We start from the raw sequence: 11,258 nt of genomic DNA, 5'->3' as shown, positions 1-11,258 counted from the left end.
TTACACGGATTTGTCCCGTTTTTTCCCAGTTGCCCAAGTATTTTACACGGGAGATCCGTGGTGCTGCGTGAGCACAGCATCAGCAGCAGCAACGACAACGAAGACAAAAACCTCGACATCGCAGAGGACGAGTCCAGGGTCCTTGAGCCATATGGCACAACTGGGCTGAGACCACCAACTCACTAGACTTGAGAACCCGGGTAAATCACAAGGTCCGCTGCCTGGACTTGAACTGAGGATCTCCGGCGGTGTTGGCTCAGTGCTCGGACCTCTGAGCGACCAGCCCATATCCTCCCTCTCTCGCGTGCAACGAGTTCATCCGCCTGATCTGCCCACGAAGGAACTCGATCGATAAAGCAAGTCGTTGTTTTCTAACCAGACGAGAACGCGGTGGCGACACCGTGCTCGTCTTTGTAGGGATCAGGAGCCTCGGGGTCCACGCAACGGCAATCGCAACCAAGACCAGCAATGTGAACAGAGGGCGGACGACAGAGCGACGGAGTCGGACATCACCCACGCAGTGCACCGGCCTCTCTGAAAGAACGGCAGAGCGAGTTGACACCAACCGGCCTGCGCAGTCGTGACCTGTGACCTCTCACTTCAAGTCGGGCGGGGGACTTCGCCCGGCAGCGCACAGCGGAGCGGAGTACGGCCGGAGTACGGCTGGCCGCTGTGATCGCTGTGCGCCAGCGTGGAGCCTCCCCGTGCAGGGCAACCCACGGGTTGGTGGATTGTGCACAGACTGTCCACAAAGCTCCAGTACACTTCATGGTAAGAGGTAAAGGTGCAGCCCTGCAACGCCACCGCTGGCGGAAGGGCTTCAACGAAAGACAGCTCGACAGTGCCCCACTCGGGGACATTTGGCCTACTTTTACACAGCGGTCAGACGTCTGGGTAGATAATTGTGTACAGTGCTCATCAGATAATTGCAGGAAAAATTAATGATGGAAGACAACAACAGAGTGAGGAAAGTTGCTTTATTAAGACTACACCCAAGGAGTCCAGTAGGAAAAACAAATCATAGTGGAGTAGGCACAGGGAAAAGCCTGAGTTGTTTTCAGTGACTATCAACAGCTTCACAGAAATGTACAGACATTCACACGCTACTTGTCTACGCACGGTGCCGCAGGCCAGTGGCCTCTGCTGCGTACCGAGACGCAGCGCTCCGATGGCGCGCGTCGGTCCCGTAATGCCCACGACAGCCGCGCGGAATTCCCCACGACGCTGTCCACCCAACAGCGTCGTCGACCACCAACACAGCCACCCTGATAACGGCGGCGAGGGGGGGGGGGTGGTGAGGTCTGTGCGACTGTGTGGACCACCGCTCACGAGTCACGCCACGCAAGGTAACCCCGCTGTAGGGGATTCGATCGTTCAAAGCGACCGCGTTCGCAGCCGGAGTCGGTCCTCCGCCGGAGTCGGTCCTCTGCCGGAGTCGGTCCTCCACGCAGAAACCGCTGCCATTCATCCGCCTTGAACTTTGCATCGGGAGGTGACGACGGCCTCTCTCCCGGGCCACTCGCGAGCCTTCCGTCTTTATTGCTGGGGGGGAGCTCTTTATTTAAAGTTCGTCAGTTTTATTATTTTATTGTTATAGATACGGCCATTATCGTCGTAGCAAACGTCACCTTGGAGCAATTATAAAACGGCCCGTCTTTGTAGGGAAATGTACGGGACACGCACGGCACGGCACGTGCGAATAAAACGACGCATTCCTAGGTTACACCGGCGACGAAGATGACAAAACAGGCGTGAACACAGACCAACAAAAGAAAATCCCTCTACTGCCAGATATTCCGTAACTTTGTAAACCTCTTTGCGGCAGTTTGTTTTGTAATACCTGTCGGTTACTGCGAGACGGTGAGCTGACGGTGGCAGCAGCGTTTGGAGCTGTGTGGCGTAGCCGCCGTGATCACACAGAGGCCGCGGATCCCACAGGGGACCGGCTCAACTTCGCCGTCGGGAAGCGATAAACTTGGCAGCAGCGGGCAGCCGCCTGCCATTGTCCGAGAGAGGAATATAGAATTCCTCTTGGGTTGTTTTATTTTTACAATGTTTATAAACATCACGGAATAATACAACTTTTTTTTTAAACAAAGAAAAGCAAACGGTGCCATTTTACGAAAGAAAATATATGTTGTCATCATTATTACACGAAAGTTAATTGCCTCCGTATAATTGCTTGGACTCCCATTACATTTGCGATGACCGATAACGCGCTAATTTTAGCCAACAGCTCGTCAAGGGAGGGCACCTTACTAATAAAGCGCTGAACTTGTGAAAAAATATACTTTATACGCATCCAGCGCCGCTGACGCAACATCGTTTACCAGCGTGCGCCGCGTCTCGCGTCACGTGTAATGGAGTGCGATCGAACCGCCCAAAACCGATTCCTGCAGAGTCCTTCCTCTGCCCACGCTCGAGCCCGGCCGCACAATCCGGCCCGTGCCACGGCCGAGTTCAAATCCTGGTCCAGGGGTCAACTCAGCCCATAACACATTCCTCTCTCAGGTCGATGAGCTCAGCACGAGTTTGTGGGAAGTAAACAGTGGACTAGCTGCCTGCCACGGGAATGCGAAACTTACACCGCCGGCTCTCGAGCCGTGAACGAAGAAGGGCATCGCCAGTTCGCTTATCTGAGCAGGGGAGACCGCTGACGTTTGCCTTTTTGAGCAATTCGATAGAAAATCAAAAGACTCGAATGAATTATATCGTCAGGAGGAGCGCAGGATCACAAACATGCAAATGCCGAAGAGATCGATACTGCTCAGAATATGTCAATATCGTTGCACAGAAATAGGCAGAGCTGACCAAACTTGACAAACGGGTCCACAGCCACAGTCCTCTGTCAACCAGTCCATAACAAACTCGAGCGGTGATCCTCGGCCACTGAAGAGATCATCATGATCAGGTCTTCTTCACGATGACCATCTTCATCATCAGCAGCAGCCATGGTGAAACTACTGCTGGATGAAGGTGTATGACCAGAAAAGAGGCCATTATGTCCAGGGACCAGATTCACACGTTGACAAACAGTGCCTGGGTGATTTTCGTCAGTGGTGGCGAAAGAGATGTAAGCGGACATTTCTCAGAGAAGGTCGAGTGAGAATGAGCCTTGTCAAGCCGTGAACCTTGCCTCTGCAGTCTGTTTCAAGGGGGAGGGGGGGGCGTTATAAAATAAGACGGAGTCCATTGGTGATTTCGTTGGTGAAGAGCGAGGAGGAAGGGGGGGGGGGGGTCGTTAAGCCACTAGCGGTGAGCGTGGAATTAAAGCGGTAACCTTTACAGGGATGCGGTCGACCAACAAACTACTCGCCGAGAGGCCCTTGGCCAAACATTCACGGCCTGTCAACGGCAGCTCGAGCCCGGAGCGGGGCAGCTCCCAACGCGCTGATGATGAGCGAGTTGGTTCCATGACCGAGCGATGGTACAAAACAAATAACGCCTCTCTCTTCACACGATCGCCTCTCCAACGAAACCCATCGGGCCTCAGGGCTTCCCGTGGAGTGCATTTCCATGAGCAGCACAAGGAAAACTCTAGGCCAGGATCAGCATTCAAGTGTCTCATCAGCAGTCAGGCTTGCTCAAACCAATGCTGGTGCACTGCCCGATGTCAATCGGCAAGGACCCACTGTATAAGACGTGGGTCCTGCTTTGGACACGCAAACTACGAGGAGCGCTATTTATTTTGTTCTCGACATTCCCCACAACGACGCTTTAACGATAATGTTGTGTTCGAGGCGCATTCCATAATATCGAATATCAACAGTTCATTGCACAGCGTTTTAAGTACGTACTGTATGTATATACATGTATACAGTGTGTTCCTTAAGTACGTGCTCCAGTGCTCGGCGTGCTGCACAGTGAAGCGGGCGAGTTAGATTCCTGCCCACGGCTATAGCCATCGGTGGCAAGCGCTATCAGCGCTGCCCCTGCCCTCACGCCCCCAATCTCCACCGAGCAGCGTGAAGTGTGGTCACGAAACAAACAAACAAAAAATAACCCGTGGCCGAGATGGCGTGGCGAGGCCTCTCTCATCCGTCGGTGGATTGGTAACGGCAGGAATTTGTTCTATTTTTTTGTGAGCGAGTGTACACATGCCCGTGGAAACGAAATTCCACAGACTCGGCACAGTGCGTCGTCAACGCAAGACAATTTTCCGCCTGGAATACGCCGCCCAAAGTGTACGAATAATTCGCCGGACGTAGAGAATTGAAAATGAGCGGTCACGGTGGAGACGGTTGTGCGAGAGACGACCGCACGATCGCGAGGCAACGCCGTGCGAATTAGGCAGCGCCCAGGTCGCCACCGAATTCAACTCAATTCGGGCGCATTTCACGCACAAAGGGGGCCGTTACTTCAGCGCAAAGCATCGCAGCGAATTGGTGCTTGTGACAACGGGGCGAAGTGGCGCATGCGATTTAAAGTCGGAAACCCACGCAGGAGACCAACAACGCGATTGATGACGCAAACTGACAAAGCTCAGTAAGAACGGGTGGCAATACACGCAGCTCTAGAGCTGGAGGTCTGGGCAAGGCTGAGAAGCGTTGTACCGCACGTGCAATGTGGTGGCCACATGACCATGCAAGCGAGGAATGATGGGAGTGGTGCGTTCCCGCTGCGCCCTTGGTGTGTTGCCAACCTGAGGTCCGTGGCAGACTTTGGGGTGCACAGAGTTAAGCGTGTGACTTTACAGACAGATTATTTGCAGCACATTGCAAACTGGCGTTTCGGGCAAAGGCTCATCTTCAGAGCAGAGGCTGATTGCCCAAAACGTCAGGCTACGATATGTATTACTCCTTGGTTCTTTCGGTAAAGTCACGTAGAAAGAAAAAATAATCATAAAAATTATTTCGACGTGACTTTACCAAAAAAACCAAAGAGTAATTCCTGCAGTCACGAAATCTCCAAATCAAGTTTGTTACGAAATGTATTCATTCTGTCACTCGGCAGTGTTCATCGGAGAAAGCGGCGATGTCATCGTGAACGTGGATTAGCGCTTGTTCGAATTTCGAACGGGAACGCTCGAGACCAGACCGGACCGAGACGTCTCTCCCCCACACCCCCCAATGTGACAGCGGCGAGCGGTGTGGCGACCGCTTTGCCACCACCCTCGCCGTGTCACGCTGGAGACTGAAGCCGCGCACACAAAACGGGCCGCTCCGTTGCCCCCCCCCCCCACCTGCTCGTTGGTTGCAGCCGGGCTCTGTCCCCGGCTCGGTAGTCCAGGAAACATTTTCGCACACCCCGGCCCACCAACATCCACCATACCCATCGCTGCTATTGCTACAGCTATTAGTCGCAAAGCCTACTCGAGTCGACCAGAGACCTGGATTATTTTTCGGTGGCAAATTAATCCCCGATAGCACCTCCTGCTGTGGCTACGATCTCCGCCCTGCGGTCAAAACGCCTCCCTTGTTGGACGGATGGGTGGTGGGGGCGGTGCCCCAACTTGTGTGCACGAGTAAAAGCTAAGCATTGCCAGCCGACCACGTGGATTGTTTTCCTGGCTAATTATACACGTCACCATCATAACAACTCGAGTACACCGAGGGTCGCTCGTTTTGCGTTCCCATTCGACTCCCGCACCATTTGACGGACCCCAACAAATCTGCCGCATGAATCCGCAGGGCAGATTCGCCGCTCGCGTTCACTTCACATTTCCATTCCTGACACGAGGCCACACTGCCATTGTCTGCCAACCAAGCGCCCTCAACCAAGTTAGCTTCAGGATTAGGGGGTTTGGGTCAGGCACCTACCTTGCGTGTAACCCTACCTCGGTACGTCTTCTTGGAATAATAAAGCAATTTTGTTAATCGTAATTAAAAGGAGAATCCGGTCTTGTCGTGTGAGCGATGCTGATCAAGGAGTCGCTCATTAACACAACCATCGTTACCCCGGCTGGCATGATCCGTCAATTCTGCCGTAGAGCGTCCGTTTGGCTGGAGAAGGCCACGTGGCGAGGAACGCTCTCACGTGGCCGCGTGCGTGCAGTGTCGTTCAGCCCGGGCTGCTCGCAGGCTCCTGGAGGCCCGGGGTGGAATGCCACGTGGGCCTCCCTGATTCCACTACCCACATGCCCCTGTTGCGGGCCCTCGTTTGTGTAACGCCCGCAGCAAATGTCCCCTTCTGTCCACATCCCCCCCCTCTGGGCTTCCCTGCGCTCATGAACAACGATTACTGTTAACAATTACTCTTAACAATGATCAGTTAAATATTAATAGCCAATCCGGCTTGCGCAGATGCGCAGCAGCCACCGAATAGACGTGCGCAGGACGCAAAGCAGGCGTTGCCCTTATCGTCCATCAGCTGTGATCTATCCACCGTAGGGTGAAGGCCTCTCCAAGTCATCGCCATCACTCGTGTGGCCTCGCGATGCGAGCCATCTAACCTTGCACACGAGTTGAACCCTCATTGCTCCATCTCTGTGGACGCAAAATCCAACCTCACCCCCCCCCCCGCCCAAAAAAACAATCAATGTCTCTCTGAAAATCTCGATGACTATTTGGCATGTGCTTCGAATACCTGTCGGGATTCACATCTAACCATCATCTATCAGGGATAAATAAAATGAGTGACCCACGAATACCCTAAGGAGTCAGCCTGTGGAATTTACACTGCCGTCTCGTGGTGGCTGACAGAGATGAGGAGCTATGCCAGATGCTCGTTTGAGCCTTGGGGAGGCTCAACCAGGACACATGGAGGGGCTGGCGGCCCCCTCTCTCCATCAGGGAATTCTCTCTTTGCATAAACGCCCCTGATCCACCACCCACCGGCTCAAGTTTGCCAATGGCTCAAGCCTCCTTCCCATAGCCCCCACCTACTTCCCATAGGCTCCACCCCCCACGCACGTAGCCCCTCCCACTGTCCAGAGAACCCCTCCCACTGCTAATGGAGCCTTTGCCACTGGCCTGGCATCACGAGTCGGGGGCATGACCCCAGAACATTTTAAACCGGCGACAAAATCCAGATTTTCACAAAAGCTTGGGGAGGGGGACACTGCCCTGTTCTGGCCAAAGCAGGTCGTTTGGCCACCGAAGGGGAGACACTCGGGGTGTGGACAGGAGTGGAGTGCGGGCCCAGCTGCTAGGATACGTCGGGGTCATGTGGTTCACGCAAACGGGTCGCGGGGCTTTTCGGCCACCGACCGCAAAGGTCACCATTGCGCCGGCGACACGAGGTGGCCCACGCCCCGGGGTCATCCTCTACAATCATCGCCACTAAAGCCCCAGTGGCGCAAAGATCAACATCAACAACAAGATCAATATCAACACCGTCAGCAAATTGAAAACCAAAATCACGACGCCGTCAGCCTTAAACATGCGACCTCTAAAGTGCTGGAATGCGTAACGTTCATTATGAAATATTTGTGTTACGACTTTCGGTACTTCCTAAGTTCCATTGCAATACACATGTATTTTACGTTTTCTTGGCAACTAAATTACTGTGGAGCTGCGGATTGCTGCGGCCTACATTTCACTGGCCCCAGGGCAAGCAAGAGGTTTATATTTCGGAATTGCGACAGCTCTCCGACGCAGCGTCCAACAGCAACGGCAGTAAAATCTCTTCCTTATAAAAATCCGCTCGTCAGCAGATTTCAGCAACAATAATCAACACAGAAGCGTTTAGCCCCCGTCGAGAAACTGCAGTTCATTCTGGGACATGGGCTCTTGTGCGCAGCGTGCGTAACGCGTGAAGACACGAAGCGGTTCGCGACGCACAAGAGACTGCACGGACTGGCCAACGTTCGGCCGATGTACGGCCGAGGTGCCGTGCCACCGCCAAACGGGGACGGGGGCGGGGGGGGAGTCCGGCCGAAGCCGTCCCAATTTCAGTAGCCATCGCACGGCGACATTAAAACCTTTGCACAGATGTGTTTGTACAAATGTCATGAAGGTTAGAACAAAAACACGGAAAATTCACCGGTGGAGGGAGGAAATAAAATGAAAGACTGCAACGTTTCCGGTTCACCGATTTATGAACGCATATGCAAAGTCCGGTTGTACTGAACCTGCCCGGAACAATACCAAACTCAAGGCCACAAAGCGACTGAAAAGGTTCTAAAGAATATTTGTCAACAATCACCAACACCAGGTTATCAGCCCTTCTGGCTCAACGGCGTCGCGCGAGTCTTTAGAAAACGCGTCTCCCGGCTTTTGCGGCGAACTCTTCTGTAAACAGGAAACACCTCCTTCAACCCGGACGGGAATGTGTGCGAGCGGTGCGAGGTTCACGGAATGTGAGATTGAAAAACGGTCCGCGGTAAATCATAGCCTTCTCTTTCCATTGTGCTTCACACCCCCCCTCCCTCCCCACCCACCGGTTCCGCTTGCGCGCCGAACAATCTTTTGTTTTGTGCTCCTTGTGCAAGTGTGTTGACGAGCGCCACCCAGTTTCCCGTACGCGCTTTGCAAATACGCCAAAGTCTCGAACGTTATCGGAGCGTTCCTTCTCTCGTCGGATCCTAAAACTCAAACAGTACCGCTTCCGCTCTGCCGTTCACTGCCTTTTGATTCAACCGAACGCCGCGCTTAAAATAAACAGCTTATAATATCCGAGGGTAGTATAACGTCGTGTTCAAACAAAGCACAGGCAACACGTTTCGCACAGCAGATAATCGGCTCGGTGAAACATTCTATTAAAGAAGCTTAGGACGTCCGACTCAAGACAAGACATTGGAAAATGCCAGAGCTTCATGCGGAAATAAGCCAAATGTTAGACCGTGAATGGCGAGCGGTCACCGACTGATGGGTGCCCGAAGTTCATCGCGAATTTTAAAAAGATCAAACCAGAGAGCGTGATGTGGCATGGTGTGCAGTTAATTCATCAGAGAGACAATGCACTGCCACAATTACAAACTGCAAGGTCACAGCGGCTGATTTCATTCAGGGTCCCCGAGTCTCCGCAAAATGATTTTGACAATCGACGCGCTGGTCATGGATCGTTGCGAGCGTGGTTGTGGTGCAAACGAGGCCACGCTGAGGAGGGGCACGAGGTAAGACGGAGACACAGAGGAGACGTAGAAGCCAAGTGAGGGGTGAGTTGGACACTTGCTCAATAACCAAAAAACTAAAAACCAAGTTTACCTCGATTGAGTCATTGGTATCGCGTCACGAGATGTAATACAAACACGTTGACCTCTGGGAACAGCGGAACCCTTCACGTAAGACAACAGCCCACAAGAAGTGGATTTCACAGAGCTACATCTGAGAACCCTTCAAGTGAGCTCCGGTCCACACAGCAGAGGGCAGAACTTTCCCAACCCGCTGTCTCATGAGGACAAAGTTCATCGCAATGAACGGTAAAACCGATAAGATTTCATTCTCAGAGCAGAAATTTTGCCAAAGTGCAGATTTTTTTTTTTATGTGATGGGGCTTTTTGTTCAGTCATCGGTGACTGGCCTGAAACTATAAACCCACTGCGCTTGAGAACCCCGTTCAATCACAGGCAGCCGAACATCCTGGATCTGAACCCCTCCCTGGACCTGGCCTCCAATTTGGCGCACGCCGTTCGGAGCGCATAGCCGCACAACTTCTCCCTCCAGAGGCCACGGGGCCGGATAATTACGGAGCGAAGGAGTCGTGTAAAATAAACTCCGAATGCCGCTTTTTCTGCACCTCTCTCTGGTTATTACGCAAGTTCATCGCAACGCTTGGACAGTTTGGTTTCCGGAGACGGCGAACCTCGCGACTCCAACCGATTACTTTGGGGAAATAATTCGCATTCGCGTAATTTGGGAAACTAGCAAGTGCATGGCCCCGCGGACAGACACGGGGCACCGAGTTGATTGCGAGGGGCAACTCGCGCAAGTGAAACAAAAAAAAAAGCCACACGTGAAAGCAAAATAAATTACAGCGGGGTGCGTGCGTGTATCCGTCAGATTTGAACACGAGCCGGGTGAAGGCAGAGCGAAGTAAAACAAATCCTTGACGTGTTTGTGGAAGCGTCCCCTTGCCCCGCGGCGGCCGCACAGCCGGACAGAAGCATCGGCGATCGCAGCCGAGCGCGCGGCGTCTCCAATTCCAAACAATAACCCTGACGAGACGATCTCCCGCTCCCAGCACGCTCCCCTCGGGGGGTGGGCGGGTGGCCGACAGCACCGCATGGTCACCGACTGTTCCACCGCAGCCCACGAGGGGGCGTGGCCCGGGGCAGATCAGGGGGAGTGGGCGCGAGAGACACCGGAAACCCATCCAGAGGGCCCCGCTGTCGGACCCGGCCCGCGAGGGTGCGCCGCGCCATCAGTAGGCGCAGGAGGGCCCCTCCGCAGATGCCACGGGCTTGACGGGCACCAGCAGGCCCGGCGGGCGGAACGCAAAAACCGAAGTGTCACCCAGGCAACACGGGGACGTGGGGCCTCCGCCGATGCTCTGCTCCACGGTTTTGACGATGTGGGGGGGGGGCGGAGGAGAGGACACACCCAAGACACGCGCACACATACACACACACGCTATTAATCCCTCGATCAGCCTTCTCAAGTTGCGCCACGTGAGTCCGCTGCCCTACAGACATGGCACGGTGCCGTGCGTGCGCCCGCGCGCATGTGACGAGTGCTGGAGCGCGGTTGGCATGGGCCCTGGCGCGAGGAACGAAAGGACCCCCGAACCTCACCCACCCGGTCCAAATTCCCGCCCCTCTTCGTCGCCTGGCACCCGGGCTCCTCCGGGCCGTGGCACCGCTGCACCGCCTGTGCCGCTCGATGGCTGTGCCACCAAGTGCGGTGGCGCTGAAGCCGTCAGCAGTCCAAAGGAAACCGACAGCCGAGGTTATTTTCATGCAATGCACTGTACGAGCATTGCATTGCCCAGAGGTCTTAAAAACTCGGATCGAACGTGGAAAACGAACATTGAAGGAAAGGCGGCCGGGACCACACCTGCACAACCAGAACCGGTGGAGCATCGCTGCTTCTTTGTTCAAAACATTAAGAGGCCAAACGGCGAACGTGAAGACTGGAATTGTTTTTACATGAAAGCTGGGTTCCTGTCACTTTGTCGATATTGCCCTGGCGCCCACCGAGAAATACCCACTGCAGCGAAATGTGTTGTACTGTGTGTCTATGCTCCCGCGTCTGCGCCCTGTGGATTCGCCAACCCGCGCCGACTGGCATGGTGAAGCATGGTCAGTAAACCTCCCCGACCCCCACGACCCCCACGACCCCCACAACCCGCACGACCTGCACGACCCCCACGGCGGCGTGGGGAGGGGCGGCGCCCTTATCCAGCTGGTAGGACAGGTTTGATAATGAAGTCAAAAAGAT

General features: G+C 54.2%; 1 protein-coding gene across 2 annotated transcripts in view; it reads right to left on the bottom strand.

Moving 5' to 3' along the window:
* Window positions 1-963: 963 nt before the first annotated feature.
* LOC133342302 (uncharacterized) overlaps window positions 964-11,258 on the bottom strand; it is a 30,619-nt gene continuing 20,324 nt past the window's right edge. For both annotated transcript variants that reach the window (XM_061551385.1, XM_061551384.1), the window contains one exon: window positions 964-10,371. In XM_061551385.1, coding sequence (XP_061407369.1) covers window positions 10,243-10,371 — 129 coding nt within the window. In that variant the 3' untranslated portion in view covers window positions 964-10,242. The remainder of the gene's footprint in view (window positions 10,372-11,258) is intronic.

The sequence above is a fragment of the Lethenteron reissneri genome, chromosome 14 (genome assembly GCF_015708825.2).
Source record: "Lethenteron reissneri isolate LAM-NWPU_2019-01 chromosome 14, ASM1570882v1, whole genome shotgun sequence".
Lineage (NCBI taxonomy): Eukaryota > Metazoa > Chordata > Hyperoartia > Petromyzontiformes > Petromyzontidae > Lethenteron > Lethenteron reissneri.
Note: the sequence above shows the minus strand (reverse complement) of the source record. Positions and strands in the feature narration are given on the sequence as shown.